The 26663-nt window shown below is 34.8% G+C and overlaps 1 protein-coding gene across 17 annotated transcripts in view; it reads left to right on the top strand.

The window, feature by feature from the left end:
- The window catches only part of PAM (peptidylglycine alpha-amidating monooxygenase), a 268465-nt gene that overhangs the window by 193720 nt on the left and 48082 nt on the right, over window positions 1–26663 (top strand). For 16 of the 17 annotated variants that reach the window (XM_054715025.1, XM_028149816.2, XM_054715030.1 and 13 more), the window contains 7 exons: window positions 8656–8704; window positions 10151–10218; window positions 11730–11810; window positions 12095–12171; window positions 12518–12621; window positions 19082–19266; window positions 20300–20365. In XM_054715025.1, the coding sequence (XP_054571000.1) occupies window positions 8656–8704; window positions 10151–10218; window positions 11730–11810; window positions 12095–12171; window positions 12518–12621; window positions 19082–19266; window positions 20300–20365 (630 nt within the window). The remainder of the gene's footprint in view (window positions 1–8655; window positions 8705–10150; window positions 10219–11729; window positions 11811–12094; window positions 12172–12517; window positions 12622–19081; window positions 19267–20299; window positions 20366–26663) is intronic. The other variant, XM_054715031.1, reaches the window with a different exon arrangement.

Here is a 26663-nt window from a genome sequence, read left to right as displayed (position 1 = left end):
CTGTAACATCCTCCACACACAGAGTGCTCATAAAAGCACGTTGGCGGGCCTGCCTGCCTGCCTGCCTGCCTTCCGTTTGATCTCTCTTGGAAACAGCAGAGACCATCATTGTGAGAGTCATCGTCTTGCAGGATGGGTAAATGCATTCTCCCTTCCTTGCCACAGGACAAATGGGAGCTAGTAATTTCTAGTCCCATCGCAGGGAATACAAAATCAAAAGAGGCTAGCTCACTGCAGTGACAGCTTCAAAAGGAATTCTTTTTTGAAGGATTTTTTTCATGGTGCTGGTTTATTTAGCACTGAAGCTTGTCTGCTAAGTCAGCTTTCAGAAGCCTCCAGGAAACCTGTGCTGTTTGTGTCGTGTATTAACAGTGCCCCTGTTTCAGGTACCTTTGCCAAGCAGATACGCATTTGTCCTGACAGCATAAGGTGTTTGTGCTTTTTTGAATGGAGACTACTCTACGTCAGTGTATCTGTAACGGAGGAGTCCTGATATTCTGAGAGTATGCTTTCAGGGATCCATTCATTCCCTCCGAGAAATGTGGTGACTTGGATTTTGTTTTGAAGAAACTCCAATGAAAGACTTCAATATATGCATTTTCTGGTTACTATAGAGGATCATCTTTTTACTGAGTGCTATCAAATGGCTTCAGGACCTGCACTTAAAATCCAGGTGGTACCAAGAAGCAATAAAGGAGCTGCGTCTTTGCTTTCTTAAACCCAGGGTTCCGTGTAATGTGCCTGTGCCCAGAGCGAACACAGAAAGAACCCGGTCAGCTGTTCCCTCTGCTGTTTCCTATTTGCTTCTCGTGCTTGTGCCCATCTCTCTGCTGCTGCCGGGTTTCAGATGTACAGAAATGAGCTCTCTATGTAGAAACACGGTCCAATTCTACAGAAATAACTTGTTCTTAACAACATGGCCCAGCCAGCACACCTGACAGCAGTCTGTTCCAGTGCTCAGGAAACTGGCTTTGTTGGCTCCTCACTCGACTCTCTCCTAAGGGGTTTTCCAAGTCCTTTTGATTATATGAAATTTTCCCAGACTTTAGAAATGAATCCCCAAGTAATCTCCTATTCTTGGTCACCTTGGGAGCCATGATTTAATATTAGGAAAACATCATCTATCCCATTCACTGATTTTTGTGAATTTAGAACAAAGAACCATAAGGTAAATATTAAGCCAGCTGAATATTCATGTAGTTATTACAATATCTGTGTGCATATATTATTGCAAAATTATTGGTGTGTGCTAAGATATACTTGATTCATTTTTGTTTGTTCAAGACAGGGAGAAAGTCAGGAAGGCAGCTTTTAAATTACGTTCAGGACACTGAGAAGGTGGAAGGGTACAATACCGTTTAGAACTATTTGCTTACACAGTTGCTAGAATACGTTTTTATTATCAGAGATGTTTACCTCTTTGTTTTTCATAAGACTTGGCAGTGGTTCCAGGCATGCTTTCTCTGGACTTCCATAAGGAAGGGATTCATTATCCAACACTGTGGTTGGGGCAGTAGGTAATGGGTGTACTTTATCCTTTACCTGTACCTTCCTAGGAGAGAGCAGTGAATTGAAATCCACTCTACAACTCTCTTTCCAATTAGTGGGATATAGTTCATAACACTACATAGGTTCCCTCAGGATCGATGGTTAGCCTATCCTTTTATTGAAGCAGGAAACAACCAGGAAAAGATGAGCTCATGAAGTATAGAGGGCTATCTCTAGAGGGGAAGATTAGGAGACACCAACAGACTTCTAAGGACCTGAGAGGTAATGGGTTATTATCATGCATTATCCCACATACTTCCTGAACTACTTAGCTACCAATCCAAGCAGGAACTATACGCTCTTATTACAAAAGCAGGCTAAATAGTTTGGAATGGATAACCTCATATTCCATGCATCCACCTTCCATTAAGAAAAATGAACTTCCTGCTTAAATGGATGTCTTGAGTACCACTGGTTACTTATCCATTTGGTTTAATTCCTTTATCTTAGCTTAAGGATATTTCAAAGCTAAAATGCTTTGGAAGTCTCTAATACATGCAACTCTTTTTTTCTTCTTAAATAAATAATGTTGACTAAATGTTTACACTGGAGAATTAGTTTTGATACCCCGGGTGTCACCAGTTAGCTGAATTACTTTGGCTCACGCTCTAAATCTCTGTAATCACTTTTTTTTCCTATTTAGAAAGCGTAAGAGTTGAACTCCATTATAGCCAGTATCGCTTTCAATTTTGAAATTCTGTGAGTCTGTATGTTTGATAAATACGTTGCTTTGTGTATTCATCTCTGTCTGAGCAGAGGAGAGCAATTTCTTAAAAAAAAAAAAAAAAAAAAAAGCAAGTGGAGCCCCTTGTGAGAGCGGTCATCAGTGTTCATCTTTCTGGAGATTAGATTCTGATTGAATGCTATTTTCAAGTGTCATCCAGTGTCTGGAAATACTTGTTTCTTTCATTATCAGACTACTCCTTAGAAGTCTTACCACTCAACTACCAGTACAGAGGTATTACCCTATGCTGTGATATGCTTCTAAGGCATTACCAGACTTTATTTTACATTTCTTTTTTTAAAAATGATTCTTTTAAGTTTTACAGTGTTAGCATCTTCACCATTGCAAAAGCTACTAGTACATACATATGTCATTATAATGGAATATAATGAAATATGCCTTCTAATGTCATCTGATACCTATCTAGTGAATGAAATTTCTATCTCCATATCTTGAAATCCAGTAGGCTGAAACTATGTCTTACTGAAGGAGAACAGCAATCATGAAATATTCTTTAACAGGGATGTCTCGGGTTCCATCCTTTGTAAGTACAGAACATTAATAGCTAAAAGTCAAGTATTCACCAGCGTACCTTGGCGAGAGAGTGAGCCTGTCACCCAATCCCGTGAAGGAGAGAATGCTTTTATGTTGGAATAAGAAAACTAAAATAAGGTAAATGAAGCTGCCTGGGAAGAAGAGCTGTCACAGTTTTTGCACGATGACAGTTGTGTAGGATAAGTGAATAAATACAGATGAAAACAACTTTGCCATCAATATAAAAATGGCCTCACCCTCTTTCCTTCAAACATAGAATCCTGTTGAACTGACTTCTAGCCCAGAACTCAGAAAGCAGCAGACTATCTTGTGTCTGGTCAAGGGAAGGACCTCAAAACAATACATTATCAACTTCTTCACAGTCCTGTTGTTCCGAACCCAAGAATTTCGATTTAGCCAGACCATGGGGTTATTTCTTTTTTCACCCTTTTTAATCAGTTTATTGTAGTAACACTGGTTAAAACTAAATTATACAGGCTTAGGTGCACAATTCCACAACACAACATCTGTAGACTGTATTGTGTATTCATCACCCCAAGTCAAGTCTCCATATGTCACCATTTATCCCCCCCAATGCCCTCTTCTACCTCTCCCCCCCCCCCCCCCCCCAGCAATCACCACACTGTTGTCTGTGTCCATGAGGTTTCTTTTTTTCTTTTTTTGGTCCAATCCCTCAACCCCAACCCACCCAAGCCCCCATACCCCTCTAACAGCTGTCATCCTGCTCTCTATCTATGAGTCTTGTCTTTATTTTGCTTGTTAGTTCATTTTGTTCACTAGATTCCACATGTGAGTGAAATCATATGGTACTTGTCTTTCTATGACGGGTTATTTCATTTAGCATAATGGTCTCTTACTAAAAATGTCTTTATCTCACTGGTGACTCTGTTCTGTTTCGACCTAGTTCAGACTTTTCTGAATCAGCATTTCTGTTCCCATTTTGAGAATATCTATTTTTTGCAATTTCTTTAATATACCACTTCAATTCTAATTTCTTTTTTTAACCATCTCTTTACTCATTTAGAATTCCCAGGTTGCTCTCCCCTTTCTTCTATTCCTATGCTATTAGTTGGAGAAATTGATGTGCTTTGGTTTCTTCAATTAAAGAAATTCCAGACCTATGACTGAAATATAATTTTAAAGTAAACTATCCATGTGTTGAAATTTTTTTAATCTACCAATAAAAAGAATAATGGTATTAATAACTAAAATTTATTGGATTTTTTTTCTGTGCTCCAAATAGAGTGCTGTATTCTTTACATAGATTATTTCATTTATAGACTGAAATTTCTTAGTGGTATCAATATTGATTATGAGTACACATCTATTAATTATCAAATAGATAGCCTTCTAGATTCTATGCATTTTAGATAAAGTAACTCAATAAGGACCTATTTGAAATCTGATGATGATCTTACAAGGTACTGTGGTCCAGTAATTGTTTGTGATTAAAATACACAGATTCTAAATTTTCCATGCAATAATTCTTATATATTGTACAATATCTATATTGAAATATAAATAAAGGGAGTACTCCACGTCCTAGTCTACATTTCATTCAGAGAAATTTAATTCTATAACTTCAGACCATTTCCCATCTTTTTGTAAGCTATGGAAATCCATTTCTGTGGTCTTCTGCCCTGCATTAACTTTTTCATCTACCTCCTCTCTTTTCTCTTATTTACTTTCGTTTTAGTCACAGAATCAGTCCTTTCAACTACCCTTTTCAGCCAGCATATGATATTGATATTCTGAGTTCATTCTTTGTATATTTCTAAACTATCTCAGTTCTGATTTTGTTTTTTCATCTTATGTGATAAAATACTAGCACTGATGTATTTAGTTAAAATAGACATATTTAGTCATTCATTTTTATGATTATGCATGTCAGACAGATTTCATGTATAGCCTAGTGAATGGAAATGAATGAATTCTTACGAGGCTTCATATCTTGTGGCTAAAGCACTGTGTTACAATAGAAGGGCAGATAAAGTCAGAGCGCACTGGAAATCATTGGTAAAATATGCAAAACTTGCTGAAGTTTCTGAGTTCACCAGAAGTAAGATCAGTATAGAGGTTATGGAAATAATAATGCTTCACTGTGCAAGGATCACATTGGAGTTAGAAGGTCAGAATCTTCACACCAAACACTAGGCTGAAATATGCCTCCCTCCCAAGCTGCGCTTGCTATAGGAATAGCTAGCTATGTATCCAGGAGCCCTTCCGACCCAGACCACCTTGTTTGAGGGAGTTTAAGTTGCTCCCACTGAGACTTCCCACTGTGTATATGCAAGCATATGAGCCCTTTTGGTCAAACTGTAGAAAGTTGTACTAGAAAAGATCACAATCATTTGCAATAATAAAATTGATTTTGAAATAATCACTATATGAATAGCAGTTGACTCTAATAATGTCAAAAACATATGCAAATATGCTTCATAAGTGTTTACTTTGAGATAACATCTAGAATTTTGTTCAACTAAAATATCACTTAAATGTGTATATATCCATTACCAAATAACAGAATTTCTTAAAGTCACACAGTTAGAATTGTAATTCTCTCACCCTATGGTTAAATAACAATAATGATAAAATATTATTCATAATTTAAACCACAATAAATACAGCTTATTCACACATGCACCCACACACACAGCAGAGTTTTATTCATCCACACACACAGCATCAAACTGGCCAGATAAATTTGCTATAAATTCCTTCAGCCATGACTTAGAAACTCTAGTTTGGTTTTAAAAGTATATCTCTTCACTAATTTTCCTTCTGTGTATTTTGTTTTCTGGTTGTTGTTGTTGTTTTGTAAAAAGGCAAAATTTTCACTTTGGGTCTTTATATTCAACATCCCTCTATCCATATAAGATTTCCATTTTATTGGACAAAACTCAGAGCCTCTAAAATCCAGTTTTTCCTAAAGTCATTATGTTATAAAATATGTAAGTCAGATGTTCAGTATATTTTTCTCAAAAAATTTTGTTGATTGCATCATATTATTACTTTAGTTTTTAGCCATTTTGTTATTGTGTGATATACTTGACTTTCTTATAGGATATGACATGTTGTTGATAAACATGTAGGGTCAAAAGAAAACTTACGTCTTTGCAGTGGAGTGAGTGGTGAGACTGTGACTTACCTTTAAAGAAGGAATCAAGTAGACAACAATTATATAGCAGTGGCTATTCTTTTTCTGAGTAAAAAGCTCTCAATTTAAACAATTCTAATAAAAACATTATCTAACAGGAAGATGCACTGCTTCTGGCAATAGTAACATTCCTGCTGCTCTTAATTTGGAGACATGTTTCAACTTCATTGATAAACTTCTTTAATAGTTCTTGAAATGTGTTGATTTACTTATTAGTTTTTTCCATTTAATTTTTTAAAAAATATATTTTATTGATTTTTTACAGAGAGGAAGGGAGAGGGAAAGAGAGCTAGAAACATCAATGAGAGAGAAACATCGACCAGCTGCCTTCTGCACACCCCCTACCAGGGATGCGCCCGCAACCAATGTACTTGCCCTTGACCGGAATCGAACCTGGGACCCTTCAGTCCGCAGACCGACGCTCTATCCACTGAGCCAAACCGGTTTCGGCTCCATTTAATTTTTTTAAGTCATGGGACAAATATCAACCAAGTTGATTATCAAAATGTGATTCACTTGATTCATTCAATGCAAAGATGTAATGTAAAACCAAGTGACAATTCTCATTGCACTTTTACCCTTCTGCTTGGATAAACATTGGACAAGGAACAAACTCTTTCCTGGTATTAATTAAAATAAAAAAATTACAAACCCAACATCCAGGAATTAACAAGTGCCAGGTACTGTGCTAGGTGAACACCTTACAGGGTCCATCACTCTACTGCTTAAACTCTTCCAATGGCTTCTTTACGGACAGAGAATAAAACAGACTTTTAACTTGCTCTGTGTTGCTAGATAATTGCCAGCCTCATGGCCACTCCGTCCTTCTTGGACCACAGTAGATAAAACGGCTACCCCACGATCTCCTACCTTGTTGAGTTGACTGTGTGACATTATCTGGTTTATATATTTGGGTTTTGTTTTTTCCTATTCCTACCCTATTTCCCTCTGGCTCCACTCCTGTTAGAGGATAATACCATGAGGGCAGGAAACTTGAATATGTTGATTTTCACTGTATCCACAGTGTATAAGGCAGGGCTTGAATATCACGATTGCTCAATAAATATTATTTAGATGGATGACTGCCATTTCTCAAAGTAACCTTTTAAGATAGGTATGATGTTTTTTTACACATGAGAAATGTTTCCCCTGAAATCTACTAAGCTAATTAGGTGAGGCTCTATAGTTTAGAATTCATTTAATATGAATGAATGGTATTTTTTCCACCATTCTCATTTGGTCAGTGGAATTACTTAAATAATTCTGGGTGAAGTCATTTTGAAAGTAGTACAAACTCGGCAAATTTAGTAAATCTCATGCAGTACATTTAGGAAATCTGTTCTCAAACATAAAATGTTTCTTTTAATAAATTAAAGAACAGTACTCATTTATTCTTTCTATATTTAAAAACATAGGCAAAAATGAGATAAAACAGTGGTTGTTTTTCATTGCTACTATTAGTTATTTTCCAATCTCTTTAAAGTTCACCACTGAAATTATTTTGAAAATAGCACCCTACTGAAATTGGTTTAGCTTGGATAGATATTCCTTTGTAAAATGATAAAAACAACAATAACAAACAGTGTATTAAATATAAAGTATTTGTCATAAGTTTATTTCTGAACCACCTTTATTAAGATAAGATCAAGCTTAATAATCTTCTGTACAGAGAAATTTCCTTTATATTTTATTAGCAAAGTATTAAATATGGTTTGTTATACTTTCTAAACTTTGTCTATGATAAATCAAAATGCATATCTTGTTAACTGTTATATATATATCTCTATGAAGCTCCTTTGTTTTTTTCATGAGATTACAGCTGAAGAAAAAAAAAATTACCTTAAAGAAACTACTCCATCTGGTGTTATTTATTAGCACACTTCTTCGTTTCTAGCATAAATCTGTCAATTTTACACATGTACACAATGCAATAGTTATTTCTATTAAAATCAATTCTCAACATCGAGATATAAAGTTTTATAATGTCTTAGAATGAAATGCAAAGTAGAAGGAATTTAGCATGGACAGAAATAGAATGAATAACTATGAGTTACTATTCGTGGTCTCTTGTGAGACATCAGCAAGTTCATCACAGATAAGGACTTGGATGAATGACTTAAGTTTTTACCTAATTTCTACTTGGGGAAGGCAATGGAAGATAGAAGAGGGAGGATTTGTAAGAGGTTTCTGAAATGTCCTTGGCAAAGATAAAGAGATACTTGGAGGCTTTCCACTGAAGTTAGGATGTAATAAGAATGAGTAGGTTTCTGTTTAGAATATGGGGATGATCAAGTCTTAGGAACCGAACAAGGAGATTCCATGTGGTTTCTATTTTTTAAAGAAGAAAAAGTAGCTGTTTAGAATCCCATAGAACAACTTTTCTGGATATTTCAACAACACAGCGAGCAGCAACAGCTTCCTAGTATCTAGTATGTCTGCAGGCGAGCAGATAACTGGTCAGTTTGATAAGCCAAGAAAAAATCACAGCGTGCTTGAAATGATACTTTGAATGAATTCATGAATATGAAAATACTCTGCAAATTGTTAAGCACTATACAAATGAAACATAGTTTTTGTTAGTATTGAGTTATAATCTTTTAAAATGTTTTATTTTGAGATTTGTTTTGCATGTTTTCATATTTAGGATGTGTATTTTGTATGTGTGTTTCAGATAATCACAAGGACTGTTCTGGTGTGTCCTTACATCTCACACGCCTGCCGTAAGTACTTCTAGTTATCTTAGCTGAGTGACAGCTTTTGAGATCTTTGAGAGCATGAAAGGGGGAAATCCACTGTGTTTAGTTATCTGTTGTCAACAAATTACCCTCAATTTAGTGGCTTAAAGCAACAATTACTTATTGTTTCCTGTGGATCAAGAATCTGGGCACATCTTAATTGTGGCTGGTGGTCTCACTCTTGGTCAGTATATCACTCATCTGGGGCTGGACTGGGAGGAGCCACTTCAAAAATCACTCACTTGGCTGTTACAGGATTCAGTTCTTCTCTGGCTGTTGGCTAGGGCACTTTCTCATTTCCTTGCGATGTTGACTCTAAACAGGGCAACTCACAACAACGTGGCAGCTGGCTTCCATCACAGCCAGCAAGGGAGAGAGCAGGGTGGCAGGCTGAGTGTTTTTCATAGCCTAATCTCATAAGTTACTAAATAATGAATGTCTGATAGGTAAAGAAAACAGTTGACCACAAATCTTCATAGTCTGACTCCTGTGGGGGAAAAAAAAACAACCCACGAAATCACTTTTGCCATATTCTGTTAGAAATAACTAATTACTGGGTTCAGTTACTAGGTCAACCTAAACTCAAGGGAAGAGGATTAGACAGGGGCATGAATATGAAAGCTGGGAATCATTGGGAGGTATATTAGTCAGTGTTTTTCAGAGAAAATGAACCAAAATAATGGTGTGTTTTTTAATGTGTCTTTATTGTTAAAAGTATTACAGATGTTCTTCTTTTTCCCCATTGACCCCCGCCCCCGCCCCCGCCTTCACCACACTGTTATCTGTGTCCATGGGTTATGCATATATGCTTGTAAGTTCTTTACATATACATGAGAGAGATTGAGATTGATTTACTTTAAGGAACTTAGTTCACACAATTTTGGGAACTGGCAAGTCCTAAATCTGAAAGGCTGTCTGGCAGGCTGGAAATTCTGGCAAGAGTCAGTTTTGCCATCTTGGGTTCAAAGGCAGTCTGGAGGTAGAAATCCTTCTTTTCATGGGACCTCAGTCTCTTCTCTTAAGAGACATACCCACATTGTGGATGGTAATCTGCTTTACTCATAGTCAGTGATTTAAATATTAATCATATCTAAAAATACCTTCACAGCAATATCCAAACTAGTATTTGACCAAACAGCTGGTCACTAAACCTAGCCACATTGACACAATCAACCATCTCAGGAGCCATTTAAATGCTGCCCATTTAAATGGTGCTACATTCACCACGCCATAAATATGTGTATTAAGCTATTTGCCCAAGAAAATACGTTATTTTTCAGAAAAAAATTCTACCTTTTTAAAATATTATCTTGTTTTAATTTTCACATGAATTATATTTTATAGACTAATATATTGAAGTGTACATTATTTTTCCAAGGCAATAGTTTTGACTTTTCAAGTAGATGAAATAAATATTACTGTTTTCTGCAGACAGCCCTTAATTGCTGGCATGTACCTTATGATGTCTGTTGACACTGTTATACCAGCAGGAGAGAAAGGTGAGTAATGGCCTTTTAGTATTTACTATTACCTCATTACCTAATCTATAGGAGTGGAGTTAGTGTATACTTTTTATAAACTTTTGAAATGACCGGTACTTTTAAGTCCCTGAAAAATAAATCAATTCTTTATTACCCTTGGATTAAAAATAGATTTTTACATGAGTCTAACACAGTAGTTTATTGTTTTCCATTATTTTATTGAGATGTTCAGCATTGAGGCGCTAGGTAGGTAATGGGTTATATAAATTAAAGAACAAATCTTGAGTACTAGTATTTTAGAAATCAATCACCTATTTTTTAGATGCCAAAAATAAATTTCATAAAATACTGTGTAATAAACTACTGCAAAGAATATTATGTTCAAAAATCAAGAAACTAGCAAGCTTTTTTTTTTTGCTTTGAAAAGTGCTTTATTTATTATTATTTAATTAATTCATGCCAAGTGACTCCACTGATATCAGGAAAAACATCTCTGCATTAAAGTTAAAAGCTGCTCCTAAGAAAACCCTGTCCAAGTTCATTGAACTTAGATATACAGTATTGGGTTTATTTCCCCATCTATAAAATGGGGATAATAGCTGATTCTCCTCTAAATTTACAAAAAAACTACTGGAATAAGTAAAATATTATTTATCATTTTGTCTGATCTTCTGAGGAAAGTGCCATATTAAATATTTTTCATTTGATTTACTGGGAATCTTTTAAAGTTAATGACAAATACGGTCCCATTGTAACTGTTCACTTGCTTAATATAAAGGCGTTTATTGAATAGCTACTATGCATTAGACTCTAAGGAAGGAAAAGTATATAGAATGGCCCCTTCTCATTAGGAACTATGAATCTAGATGTCTTAGGTGTTTGCAATCAAATTTTCAAAATTTCTTCTGTTTTAAAAATAAAAGAAACAGCCCTGGAGGGTGGCTCAGTTGATTGGATCATTGTGTACACTAAAAGGTCACATTCGATTCCCAGTTAAGTCACATACCTAGGTTGTGGGTTCGATTCCTGGTCGGGGCTTATATGGGAGACAACTGATCAATATTTCTCTTTCACATGATCTCTCTCTGTCTGTCTGTCTGTCTGTCTCTCTCTCTCTCTCTCTGTGTCTCTCTATCTCTTTTTCCCTTCCTCTCTCTATAAATAAATAAACATATCCTCGAGTGAGGATAAAAAATAATAAAATAAAATGAATTCAAAAAAACAATGTTTAAGCCTTTCAACTGTGTAAATTTCATGATAAAGGTAACAAACTAAGCCATTATTTTCATTGATAAGATATTTTGATTTGGCCCTAGTCATTTTGTTTATGAATGTTATAAAATGTGAAGACAAAGGGATTTGAACTCATCTTAGTAAAGTGGCTGTTACATAATGAGTGCTTAGTGTCTGCTGTATATGCGAGTGTGTTTACTTCATAAGAAAAGCCCCATGCCTAGCAGCTTGTGAATATCTTGTACATACTTTTAGAGTTGAATGGTGACTTTTTTCTTTGTTTTTATTTCTAACAGTGGTGAATTCTGACATTTCATGTCATTATAATAATTATCCAATGCATGTCTTTGCCTATAGAGTTCACACTCATCATTTAGGTAAGAACATTAAACTACCTGTTAAATTATAAATATTTACCATTGTGCTTGCTAATACTAAAAATATAAAATGCAAATTGACATTAAATCTGTTTCAGTGAAAGTGATTTTGCTCAATATTTTGAAATTCTGTATGACTTTTCATCATTCAGTTTTCATTAAAACACCTTGCATTTGGAGTTCTGAAAATATCTAGATTTTATTTTGAGTTAAGAAAGCAAATGATGATTTTATTTTTCTAATACCTTATTCTATTATATAATTATAATTTGTGTTCATTTCAGGTAAGGTAGTAAGTGGATACAGAGTAAGAAATGGACAGTGGGCGCTGGTTGGACGCCAGAGCCCCCAACTGCCACAGGTGTGTAGAATCTGGTTTAATTTTGAAGACAAAAAATAGTAAGCAGCAGATAGCAATTTTAAAAGCTCTCATAGGACCCTTGTGAATTTCTCTAGACTCTAAACATCTCTAAATCTACCTTTATTGTGTATAACTTAGTTTTATACAACTTTGAACTTGGTGGTGTTCTTATCAGTTCTCTTAATATTTCTCAGCATGGTGGTGCTGGTGGGGGGCGTGGAGGTGGGGTGAAGGTGTGTCTCTTCATACTTTCTACCCAGGATGCTCCAAGTTTCATGTTATTAAAGCAAGTGTTTCTGGACTTTATTGGTAATTTTAATGAATCTTCATGTTTGATTCTTGGCAGGCTTTCTACCCCGTGGAGCACCCAGTAGATGTAAGTTTCGGTGACATATTAGCAGCAAGATGTGTATTCACTGGTGAAGGAAGGACAGAAGCCACACACATTGGGTATGATTCTGCAGATTTCACTGTTTAAAAAGCTTTTATTGGGACAAGGCATGATTATAGGTGACAGTTACCTTTGTGAATGAATTGCGTTATTTTTTATAATGAACAACTACAACAAACTATAGCATTGTATCATTCTAGAACTGATTGATTTGGATAAACTCTAGAACATGGTTGTTGTTTTTTTATGCTTCATTTCTTCCTGCTTATTCAAGACCTTCAATATCAAGCCTCTACATTAGTACGGTTACCACCGAGTTTATATTACTCATCTTAAAGAAAAATATAATGATTATGAATTTTTGCCCCCTCAAGTGTCATTTTGCCCTGTTCAAACTTAGGCAAATATATGGTTTCCGCACTTGGTTAGTGCATACCAATTACTCACAACCATGATTTTTTTCTTCCTGTCAAAACTTCCATATATTTAATGTTTGCAGTTTATTATACCAAATGAGAATAATAATACTCAGCACTTTGCAAAAGAGAATGTCAGACTATCAAATAATTTTCAAAATACTGAGCCTCCTTGAAATAAGTATATTTTATAACACTAACTAAAATTTCAAGGCACTGTGAACTCTTTCAAAAATTTTTGCCAAAATTAAAAATGAAGGTTAAAGGCCCTTTTCATATTTTTTGTTAGAAAAGAAAAACAAGGAGCCACCCTTCCATGTTAAACTAAGTTATAAAATATTTATTGATGCCACCTGGAAGCAGGAATTAAAGCATTTATCTTTGGATCAGTGAGAACTTAGAGAAAGTAGACATCTGAAAACAAGCATGAGATGCACTGAAGATGATTCTCTATGACAGTACTAGGTGTCAGTTGTCAGGGGAAAAGAAAAAAGTACCGATACACGTAAAAGAAAAAGACACCTGAGATGGTGGAGTAGCATTTTTTTTTAGTTACTCTAAAAGAGTTTTTATATATCACTAAGCACCAATTTTAGGGCTAAAAGTAAATTTTTAAATTATTAATTTATATATTAAACAAGGAGCTTCCAACACCTCTACTTTTGGATAAATTTGATAAATTTGGGAGACTTGAGGAAAGCAATAACATGATTGAATTACATGGAATGGTAATGGTAAGAAAAGAGTTGACAAAACAGACATAATTAGATGTAAGGAGTCTGACAATTCACCTCTTAACAGCCTTTAAATATGTGAAGTAATATAATTCAGAAGATAGTGATCAGTTGTTCTCTGATTTATGTTACTGTAGAGCCCAGGAGCTTTACTTAAATGCCACTGGTTATTTTATCAACCTTTGTAATAGGTACACCAAGTAGTAAAAATAACCCATTCAACACATTCTATGTGTTAGTCTGCAAGTTTAAGTGTGGAGTTAGTAGAATGTCTTGCTTGGGCGTCCGTTTATAATTTGGTGGTGGGGTGGGGGATCTTGTAATTTTGGTCAGATTCTACTCATTGAGTATCCTCGGTGAGGCAGTATTAACCACAGAAATTAATGCTAATGCCTTGTATACCACGATGAGAGAACGAAGTGATCTCTGCAGGCCTCTCGCAGTTCCATGAGTTAAGAATAATTCTGTCTTTTTTATAATGTGCATTTTGCTTTAAAATAATATCCTAAAATGACTATGCTAATCTGTCTTCTTGTAAATATCATGTGGGCCAAAGGAAATGCCATTTTGTAAGATAAATGGAACAAAGAAATTACAGGAAATTAAGTTATTGAGCAAGTCCATAATCTGAATATTTAATTTATATTAAAGAAGCAATTTTCTTCCAGTGGAATGATACTAATAAACTAGTAAGACAAGTTTGAATAAATGTACATATGAATAAAATTCTCATAATAATGCCTAACGTTCCTATAGCACTTACTATGCTTTTTAGTGTTAGAAAGGTAATAGCAGCAGTGTTCTGTTGTGTAAAGTAATGGATACCACTACCATAGGCTACTATGGAATCACAGTGAGAATGTAACCAGTAAAAAAAGAAAACTAGTATTTTATGATGTCTATTAAATTAAATGATACTCTGTAATTCTCCTCTCCCCCTTTTCCCTTCCCTTCTACCCCCAACCCATGTGTTAGAGTCCTGAACATGAAGCCAACTTACTAGTAGCACAAACGCCACGTATCCAAAGGTAGTCTGGGGTCAGTAGATACCCCCTCCATGCACTGGGCGAAGTATCAACTTCAGGTGTTTACCCTTATGCTGCAGCCATCTGGAAACTAGGTTTTAAAGGAAAATTGTATCATCAGTGGCCTACTAGGAAGATTTACAGTTGAGTGATTCTTCCACCCAGTCCAAGCTAATCTCAACTGGACATTTTAGGATTGGAGAAAATGTTGCTTAGTTAGAACAATCATAGTTAACTAAAAAAAAAAAAACAAAAAAAAAAAAAAAAAACACTTTAAAAAATAAGGACTGATTTTCCATTCCTGGAATTTATCTCAAAATAAAACCATTTAAAAATAGGTGGGTTTAAGACAAGACAGATCAATAAATATACTTAATGGTAACATTTTTAATCCAGGTATATTATATTTCTTTTAAATTAGTAAATATGAATAGTATCTCCTAGACAAAATTGTACCAATGTATAAACTGACAGCATAGTATTAATTAACCTATGAGGAAACAATATTCTACACCTGAGTGCATTACATATTTTATATTTAACCTAACCCCTAAATTTATTTTGAATGTTTAGTCAAGTTTAAACAAGCAAAAAAAAGAATTTGTCAGCCAATTAAGCTAAGTGAGCTAATTTGCCTAAAAGTTTATATGCTAAAATTTAAAATTAATTCTTAAGAATTGGTCAGTTTTGTTAATCATATTATTCATGTGGAACTAGTCATTTCATGTATATATAAGAATGTCTAGTGAATATGCACAGATACCAAGCACAACACTTTAGTCATTAAAAATGCATTATATGCAAAGATAGTTATATGATCAATAACTCCTTAATGTATAAGTTTAAAGCCACCATGAAACATCTTAGGAAACAAAAGTTTTGTAAAATAACTTCTTTAAAATGTTCCAGTTTCTTTCCCAAATTAGTAGTACCCATCATTGATTATTTTTAAGCCTCACATCTGTTGAGTATACTAGTAAGGGACAGGGGCTAGGAATGGGTAAATCATCAAAGAGGAGTGTCACTGTCTGAGACATAGTCAAGGTATATGTACAGTACTATCTAGGAGTTTTTAAATGGTGCATTTCAGAATACTTTGTACTTAAATATCTATTATATATCATTATAATATGAAATAATTACTTTTTATAGAAACTCTCATGTACCTGGATGGATGGATCAGTCAATTAGATACTAGATAGATGGTAGCTAGATGATAGATAGATAGATAGATAGATAGATAGATAATAGAAATATTTTTTTAAATGCCATAGATCAGTTGAGTTTGCAAAATTGACCTGACTTGGCAGTATAGTATATATCAGGGCTAACAGTTTATGCCATAGTAATTTGTAAACATTTATTAAGATAGATTATTCATTCTTTCTTCATTTAACAAATATTTATTGAAGGCCATGTCCAGGCTCGCCACCCTTTGTCAGATTTAAACTAGCTGGCATAAAGAAGTAGTTATCCCCAAAGCCCTTTATTATGCAAGAAGGTGAAAGGAATCCACACTGTAATTTTGGAATATAAGTGATGCCCGCAATCATCATTTAGAGAATCACACTAGCGTTAGGGAATATTTAAAAGGCCATTCAGTGGAGTCAGGGCAGATGTGTGAACACAGTCTCCCTCCATATTTTCTCATGTTAATAGTTATTCAGATTCACAGAGTTGAATTACAGAATTGTTCTCTATGGAAAATAAGGGCTGGGGTGTCAGAATTCTCCTGTAGGAATACTGAAAGCAATTTCTCTGGCTAAAGTCAGGTTTGGGGGTTGCTGTCTTTTTTTGAGTGAAAGAATGATGAATGTGAAATAAAATAGGCAAACTCTAGCATTAAAAATGATTGGAATCCACACATGTTTAGGATATAATCGTTTCAGATAAGAGCTCAAAGTTAGCTTGACTAAAAGTTTAATTACAGATGGAAAGGAATAAAATATTACTTTCTTTTCAGCTCTTTAATGAAATTTTCTTTGTAATAGCAAAGATTCTTAAATTATTTGGTCAACTCTATTTTGAATAGAAATCAGTACCTTAAATGAACTACATTGATGAGTAGATAAGGCTGTATCACTAAATCACATGTTTAGAGCAAACATGGGCATGGTATTCCCAAGCAGAAAAAATATGGATGGATCTGTCCATAGATCAGCTGCAAGTTTATTTATTATTATATAGTTATTAATTTTTTTTCTCTCATTAATTGGAGAAGCTTATATGATTATTTTGCTTTCCTTGTCTGCTAGATAACTCAAGGTTTTCTAAGCAGGAACCACAATTTAAAATTCTTTTCCATCATTTCTCTCTCTTGATCTGAACATTTTTCCTCATTTTGAGCAGGGGAGGGAGGGCATTATGGTGGGAGGCTCTGATTTATTACTTTAGCACCAGCTATTCCTTGTAGAGCACACAATTTTCTAACCACCTCCAAGGCTGTTAAAATGTAACTCTTAGGAATGGTGTTTTGACACCTGAAGATATGTGTGGGGAACAGGTGTTTGTTTGGGGTTGCACTTCAACATTTGCTTACATTCCACAGGAGGGACAAGTACATTTACAGGTATCAGATTCAGAGAGTGAAAAGCCAAATTATTTTTGAAGCATCAACAGAGCTTCCCAAGGGCAGGGGCTCATGCCTGTGGCCTTTCAGGGGTTCTCAATTTTCAGAGCTGAGAGAAACCACATCCCTGTTTGGAAAAGATTTTTTTTTTCTTCCCCTTGCTGATGACATTACTGTTGCTATGGAGAGGAAGTGAGTGCTGCATGACATGGCTGGAAAAATCAACAGTGACGCATTTCTGTCCTGCGAACAGTCCACCGTGTAACTCGTTTATTAGCATAGGCTTGCTAAACGTTGTCAGAGTTCATGGACTATTCCTGTGCCCAACCTGCCTTGGTATATACAAGTTTTGTGGAGGTGTAAATAATTCCTTCCTAATAATAGTGAAGAGAAAGAAATACATAGTAACCCATGTGAACCTAGGAAGAAAAAATACATGTTTTCTAAACCACTAGGCATTATTTATATTGCTGGGAACTGTTTCTTGGAAATGCCCATCTCCCTGTTGCAACATCTGTTTGTAACAGCGAGTCACTCAGTTGCATAGCAGATCCCATTCAGGTCCGAGCCCTTCGAAGATATTAGGGCTGATTTCCTTTTCTATCATCCGAGGCCCCATTTTTCTCTGCTGTCGACGCCAAGGTGCCACGTCAGATATCAGGGACACAATTATGATGTCTTAGTATCAACACATGATTCATGATTTACCTGACCACAAGGGAGAAGGACGCAGTAAGCAAAAACAACTTCCCGACTCTCTCTGGTTTGGTCCTGGGCAACCTGCAGCACCATTTGTCCACCATCCACAACTGTAATGTCAGTGCTGACATGTACACATAAGGAACTGTTGGACATTGAAATTGGGTCTCAAAAGAACTGTTGGCTCAGAAAGAAACTCACTACAGACTGATTCATTTGCCTGTCACCATAACCATTATTGCTTGTCTCATTTGCGGTTCTTATAAGTGTATTTCTAATAGCACATGATCTCACTCATCTAGGGGAAATAATGAACAACATAGACTGATGAACAAGAACAGACCCAGAAACAAGGAGGCATGGATCAGACTGTCGGGCCTCAGAGGGAGGGGTAGGGAGGGTGAAGGTAAAGGGGAGAGATCAACCAAAGGACTTGTGTGCAAGCATATGAGCCTAACCAGCGGTTAAGGACAACAGGAGGGTGGGGGCATGTGTGGGGAGGGGTTTGGGATGGGAATGGGGGGATGAGGACAAATATGTGATACCTTAATCAATAAAGAAATTTAAAAAAAAATAAAACAAAACAAAAAAACAACTTCCCGGACTCTCAGGGTTAAATGGAAAAAGTCATTTTTAAAGACTTGTAAATAATATACGACATTTAAGTGTTCTGGATTTTACTGTTACGTAGTAAATAATTAAGATTTTTCCATGAGCGAAGTACTTTGCCCAATCCGAATTTTAGCAAATGGAAGAAAGACTAAAGAATAAAAGGCTTTAGAAGAGGAAAGACAGTTATCTCACTGCTTCTCCAGTGCTATTTCCATGTGCGGTATTTGGTGATATCCATGGAGTGACTGCAAATGGGTACTCGGTTGTTAAGTGGAACTCTGCCTTTGACAATGTGCTTTTGGTGCTGAAAACTGGGATGGCTTTTAATGAAAGCCATAAAATAAATGCACAATATTTTCACCTTTGAATCCATTTCTGGCAGATTTACTGGTTGCATTTTTCTTGCATTAGAAGGTGTTTTATGTGACTGGCTGATTTGTTGTGTCTGTTTTTTCTGCCCGCAGTGGCACATCTAATGATGAAATGTGCAACTTATACATTATGTATTACATGGAAGCCAAGCATGCAGTTTCCTTCATGACCTGTACACAGAATGTAGCTCCGGATATGTTCAGAAACATACCACCAGAGGCCAATATTCCAATTCCTGTGAAGTCTGATATGGTTATGATGCATGGACATCACAAAGGTAAAATTGGTTCATTTAAAGTAACATATGGTTTTGTATTTTCTATTGCCTTATGCGTTTCATTTGACTAGATGATTAATTTTTAAAATCATTCTTCTCTCTCAAACAATCACATGTATTCCCATAATCTGACTCCCTCTTTTCCTTCTTCTAAATCCTTCCTTCCCTCCTGACATGCCCCAATCAAAACAGTTAAAGTGAAAAATCTCAACTAGTGATGCAAGATATTAGTTTGGGGATTGATTCCATTGTTTTAGATTTTTCTTTACTTAAATTGTACTTTCTAGTTTCCCCACTTCATTCCACCCATCGCCAGTAATGACTTACGCAATTTATGAATTTATATACCATGTTCTAAAGAGTGCTAGAGTTTGCCAATGAAAATGGTTATCGTTTCCAGTCATACCCTCAATCATCTGTTTAATGGGCCTTGTCAAGCACAGAACAATTCTTGATTTATGAAGCATTACTAGTCTTGGCCTTTTTGGTCTCATTCTCAGAATTATTGCAAAACAGTCATATTGATGGTCATTTTTTAGATTAAAATTTCAAAACCTATACCCTGTTTTATTAAATGCAGTATGCTGAGACTTTACTGAGTTTTGCAAGTTTGTTCTTAAAATACCAGAGAAACTTATAATTTCTGGTGGAAATTTATGAAAGAAGTTAACATAGCAATCAGGTCATTTATTAAGATCCTGATATATTTAAAGAATGTGCCTTAAAATCTTAAAATATTACAAAATTTCGTTAAAAAATAAATATGGGCAGTTTTATTATTGCATGTATAAAATTTTGTATCATTTATATATGACTGAAAGGGTAGTAGACCCAGTTATTAAGTTACTGGTGGTTACCTTAGTTTTTCTGGGTGAATTAGAGTACTTCTACATGTAAATTCATAATACTGTTGCTTTAATGAAACACAAGACCCTGAATAATATTTTTATGTTGGTGGCATATTTCCAATAAACTACTTAGAGCATGTAATATATACTACAGATTTATGCTCAGTTTCTTTGATCCTTTACAGAAACAGAGAACAAAGATAAGACTTCTTTACTTCAGCAGCCAAAACAAGAAGAAGTGTTAGAACAGGGTATGTACGCTTATTTCTGTAGCTAAACCTATAAAAATGTTCATTATCCAAATAGGCAACCACATTCTAAAGTTATTGAAGTATTTTACGTCTTTATCAGCCTCCAACATTGTATATTGCTGTTTTCATGTAATGCGTAATTTATGAGAAAATGGTCAATTGTTGCACTTACTGGATGCATTGCAAGTAAAATTCATTAGTGTAATTTAGTCCCATTAGATTTTTCTGTCTTTGTTTTCATTTATTTAATATTGTAACTTTTATATATGATGCAAATATAATCATTAGAAACAATTAGAGGTCTGCTTTTGAAATCTAATAACTTTTACCATTTAAATTCCTATATATTTAGTATGATGTGTTCATTAACTATATTTGAGGTTCAAGAAAAAAGAAATTAAGAATTAAACCCACCTCTTGACTCTCTTAAGTCTTTCTTCTCTGCCTTCAGTAAGGTAGGAAGGATTCTTGTTTTATGCATTTGTAGTTTTGTGTTAAGTTGCCCTCTGATGAGTTAAGGCATCATTCTTCCTGGGTTCTACTTATTTGAAGTGGAATATTTGATACTTGTATGTTAAATACTGCATATGCTGGCACTGAGAAATTGCTCTCCGGAATCTTGGTTTATTGCCAGTTGTTTGGAAGTTAGTACTTTCTGGTAGGTGTTGAAGAATGTTATCAAGTTGTTTGGGGCCTAGATATTATGTATTTTAAAACATTAGTTTAGTGTTAATGCAAACACTTCCAATGGCAACATAAAGTGTACAGGAAATAGATAGGATTTTTCTATTATCAACATTTAGAAATCTCTGACTCTTTGGATTTTGTAAACCACTATTGGAATTTTTCAAAATGTATTCTATTAAATAAAAACTATCACTCTTGCACTAGTAGTATTTGCAAAATTAAAGAATCCAGACTTTTGAAATGAAAAAAAAAAAAAACACTTTGAAAGGGGTATAGGGTAAACTATAAATATAAAAGATTTTAAATTATGTGGAGTATATTCAATAACATCCCATTCTAACAAGTGGCCTTAAAAAATACAACTTACCTCTGTTTCCAAATCTTAACTATCTCAAAATTGTTTCTACTTTTATGTCGAATAAAAAAAATAGATGATTTTATAGTAGTTTATACTAAACTAGAGGCCCAGTGCACAAAATTCGTGCACTTGGGGGGGTAGGTCCTCAGCCCAGCCTGTGCCCTCTCACAGTCCTGGGGTCCTCGGGGGATGTTCAATTGATGGCTTAGGCCCATTCCTTGGCTTCTGGCTGAGCGGTGCTCCCCCTGTGGGAGTGCACTGACTATCAGGGGGCAGCTCCTGCATTGAGTGTCTGCCCCCTGGTGGTCAGTGCGCCTCATAGCAACCGTTTGTTCCGCTGTTTGGTCAATTTGCATTTTAGCCTTTTATTATATAGGATTATACTAAACTATTGAATATAATTTTAAATAGCTAAATTTATCAACTCTGTGTGTATATTTGTAAGGAAATCAGTAATTGCAGCCCAAATAAAGTAGAATTAACAGTATTAACTATATTTGTACTGAAGTTTAATCAGACTTAAAAGGAATTATTTTGACACTGCACATGTTTGAAATGTATGCTTTTGAAATAATTGAAGTCATCTTAGATTACATTTCCAAATACCAACATATGTAGTACAGTTTGTAATGAGGCTACCATTTAGAAGATACATCCTATAAAATGGTAAATTCCTATGGACATTGAGGCTAGACTATGTTTTCTTTCTGAAGTTAGTTGAGTTGATCAAAGGGAACATTGAAACCTCTGAAAGATTAGAAACACAGAGATCTGCTAGAGGAACATTAATTTTTAGATTTAACCTGTTATTTCTAAATAATAGGATTTAGGGAGTATCATATGCCTGCAAACCAAATCCTTTAAAACATTTTTATACTTTGCCATTCATTTATTTACCCCTTTGTGTTTGATAGCACATATATAGTATTAAGAAGTTTAAATATACCCAAAGTCTTCTTGGTTCCAGAAAAGAATTACATGAACACATAAGAAATTATTTTCCTGTGGTAACTGTTTCTATTTATGAATAAAAATTCTATGAAGTGATTTTACTTTGGAAGTAAGAAAACATTATTCTGACTCAATTTTCATACTGAAGAAAATAGGCTGTGGTATTCATATATTGAAATTAGTGGGTCCATCAGAATATCACCTCCTAGATTTTGTGAAAACAAATATCTCACCAAAAGTCATTTCAGTGACCCATGTAGCCTGTGTATTATTCTACTGGTCTTTAGGGACCACTGGTCTAGAATTGAAAGAGAAGTATAGAAATATACCAGATATGTATTTATACACCATAGTCCATAGTCTAATGAGATCAATCTATCTCCTTGCAATACACAGGGCAAATCTACTTATTACCAAGAGAGTATCCAGTGCTTCCCGGTGATGTTTGTTTGCACAAATGTCTATTTGCATTCATTTCCTCAGGAGTTAAATTGACCGAATAGCTAATAGAAGGGTTCTAATTATTCATATAAATTTTGCCATGTATGCAGATTTTTAAAGTAAGCCCTCAACTTAACCCTTTGCCTTTTTTTGGTGTTCAGGCCAAAATAATGTATGTTCTAAGTACTCTTCCAAGTTGTATTGATTATTTAAATATTTTAAAATCCCCAATAAATAAAAGCCCTGAGTTATTTCAGTTGTCTTAGCCACAAGCTAAACAACAGCATCTATGTTGGTTACACAGAAGGTGTCAAACCCTCATTGGAAAAAAGAACAGTTGAGGTGCAGGAAGGAAAAGATCTGAGACATCAGAGGACATACACTCCAAGGCAGGCACTGTACCCATCAATCAGTGCCTTAATATTAGATATAGTTCTACATGAATAAGACAAACAGTATTTTTTTTTTTTGCTTTGTATTTTAAAACATTGGAAAGCAGATAGAAGGAATAAAAGTGAAGGTATATAATAAGCATTATGTTGGAAAGAAGGCACAACCTTTATTAAGGTAGTAAAAAAGAGAAATACTCATATTTCATAAGCTGAAAACAAGAAATGTAACTGTGCCTCAAATTGGCAGGAACTTTTAGGTACCTCTAACAAGGAGGGAAAAAAATTCAAAGTAAACCAGCGATCTATTTAAATAACACAGGTTGATCTAATACTCTGTTTCCCCAGGAGCAATCTAAGTATTTTATTTTCTTTGAAATTCTTATCACTAAAATTGCTAGCTATTAATTTTTTTGCCAGAATATTAATCCTGATTGCAAATTAGAGTTTGAAAGAAATATCTGAGTTGTGCAAATCTATGTAGCTCAGCCTGTGCTTGCTCACAACACATTAGCTTTCTGCAGCATCCTTGTCTTACTTGCGCCTTCTAGACCAAAATTGGGGTAAGGCAATTGTATCTCAGACTCTGTCTCAAAAGATGTAATCGTGAAGACACTGGATGACCTTATTATATGATACAGCTCTACCTGTCAGGATGTCTGGATCATGCAACATGGAAAACATTTTAATAAGGCTTTAATTAAGTCTTTTAAAAATACTGCTTGACTGATTTTAGAAATAATATTCATTATAGAAGATGCAGAAATTATAAGAAAGTATGAAGAAGCAAATAAAAATCATACATAATTCCTAGAAATAAGGATATATATGTATATCTGTGTGTAAAATATGTATTATCCATATATGCACATTATTTAACAGTATTTAAATATATGCATAGTTTTATCTTCTTTTTAACAGTATTATTTCTTGAATATTTCTCCTACTGTAAAAATTATTGGCAAACACAATTTTTTAAATTAATTTTTATTAATTTTATTTTTCAATTACAGTTTACCTTCAATATTATTTTGTGTTAGCTTCAAGTGTACAGCATATTAGTTAGACAATCATATACTTTATAAATGTTCCCCATGATATTTCCAGTAACCACCTGGCACCATGCATAGTTATTACAATATTATTGTCTATATTTCCTATGCTGTACTTTATATCCTCATGACTATTCTATAACTACCAATTTTTACTTCTTAATCCCTTCACCTTTTTATCCATTTCCCCAGCTCTCCCCTCTAGCAACCATCGGTCTGTTCTCTGTATGTATGAGTCTGTTTCTGTTTTGTTTGTTTGTTTATATTGTTCTTTAGATTCCACATGTAAGTGAAATCATATGATAATTGTCTTTCTCTAACTGACTTATTTCACTTAGCACAATATCCTCTACATCCATCCATGCTGTTGCAAATGGTAAGATTTCATTCTTTTTTATGTTCAAGTAATATTCCATTGTATATATATATATACCACCAGTTTTTCATTCACTCGTCTATTGATGGACACTTGGTTGCTTCCATATCTTGGCTATTATAAAAAACACTGCAATGAACATTGGGATGCATATAGTTTTTTGAATTAGTGTTTTGGGTTTCTTTAGATATATACTCAGAAGTAGAATTGGTGAGTCATAAGGCATTTCATTTATTTTTTTTGAGGACCCTGCATACTATTTTCCTATAGTGGCTGCACCAATCTGTATTCCCACCAACAGTTCATGAAGGTTCCCTTTCTCCACATCCTTACCAACACTTGCTGGCATTTGGACTGGTGTGTGTTGATATCTCATTGGGGTTCTAATTTGCATTTCCCTTATTAGTGACATTGAGCATCTTTTCATGTGTCTGCTGCCATCTGTATGTCCTCTTTGTGTCAATTCAGGTCCTCTGCCCATTTTTTAATTAGATTGTTTGTTTCTTGGTGTTGAATCATATGAGTTCTTTATAAATTTTGGATATTAACTCCTTTTCTGTGTGTCAAGAGCAAATATCTTCTCCCATTCAGCAGGTTGGCAAGCACACTTTTTAATGGCTGTATAATATCCCTGCCTGAACTGTTTTGAAAATAGCCTATTTGCCTATAGGTGAGCTTTTCTGTGAATGACTTGATTATGCCTGCCTGCCTGCCTGCCGGCAAAACAACACTAATAAATATTCAAAACAAACTGAAATGTCCTCATCTTTTAAAGCATTGTAATTGAAGAATTATTTATGTATGTAATAAGTACAATAAGCTAAACAATAAAACCCAATTAGACAGTGATTCTGGGTGCAGGAAATGAATCCTAGGAGACTGTACAGAATAAGATGACAGTGTTGAAGTTTTCCAGAGCAGACACTCACACACTTGTCCCTTACTTATGTGTTAATGGCTAACACTTTCAGAAAACTAAAGCATGCTTTGTACATTCCCTTTATGTTTTTTTTTCCCATTATGGTTCCTTATATATGAGCTTTGTATCAACATTGTTTAGGCAAGGAATATGGGCTGAAACTAAAAGGCTAGCCAGCTACATTTAAGAGTTCTGGATTTGAGTGTTCCTCTCCTTTAAAATTCAGAGTATAGCTGTAGGATTGAAATTTATGTCAGTTGTGTTGGGAAGATTCAATATATTGGAAAAAACTCAAGGCAAAATTGAAAGTCAAATTCTATAAAACCAGTGTGTCCTTGTAAATGTACATTACACTCTGGACAGCATTTCTTTTTCTGCAGAAAGGGCCTTTAACATGTTTTATTCACTTTGCTCCAAACTCTTCTCATTGTAGTCTTTGTGCCCACATATAATCAATCTTTCTACTCAAAGGTCATCGTGAGCTACTATATTCCCAAGGCAGGGATACTATGACAAAATACAATTTGTAGAGGGAAAACACTTCATGATCCCAGATAGTTAAAGGTCTTCAGACCCCTTCTGTGAAACAGAGTAATTTCACAGTGATTTTATGCTCACAAAAATGAATTTATCATTGGCATGTTTTATCAAATTAAGGGAACAAGGCTGCAAGTTAAAATGACAATAGTTTACTGTAAAAGCTTATTAAAGTAATAGTTGGTAAACTATGAGAACAGTGAAACAAAGGCTAGGCTTAGTAGCTAAAATTTATATTTCTTTACTCTTTTCAAAATAGGATACTCCCTTCTTTTCTTAATAAAGTACAAATGACTTTAGCAGCATCTTCTTAGCTAATTTTGAGCACTCCCAATACCACTTTGATGTTTTAAGGAAGATACAATTCTCGTTTGTATTGCCATTCACTAAAAATTTATCAGTTTGCTATGATTTATGAGCAGCTCAAAGTCTTTATTTATTGAACTCATCTATCAAACACCATTCTAAATACCCCCCAAGGCTCTGGGAAGCTAAGTTTCCTAATAACAGAATAGGCAGATGTGAATGATCATTTATCACGTGGTTGGGCTTTCCGATACAGATCTGTGTGAGGGGTAGTTGCAAAAG

This window comes from Eptesicus fuscus, chromosome 4 (assembly GCF_027574615.1).
Source record: "Eptesicus fuscus isolate TK198812 chromosome 4, DD_ASM_mEF_20220401, whole genome shotgun sequence".
Classification (NCBI taxonomy): Eukaryota; Metazoa; Chordata; class Mammalia; order Chiroptera; family Vespertilionidae; genus Eptesicus; species Eptesicus fuscus.
The sequence above is the reverse complement of the archived record's forward strand: the minus strand, read 5'-3'. Positions and strand labels throughout refer to the sequence as shown.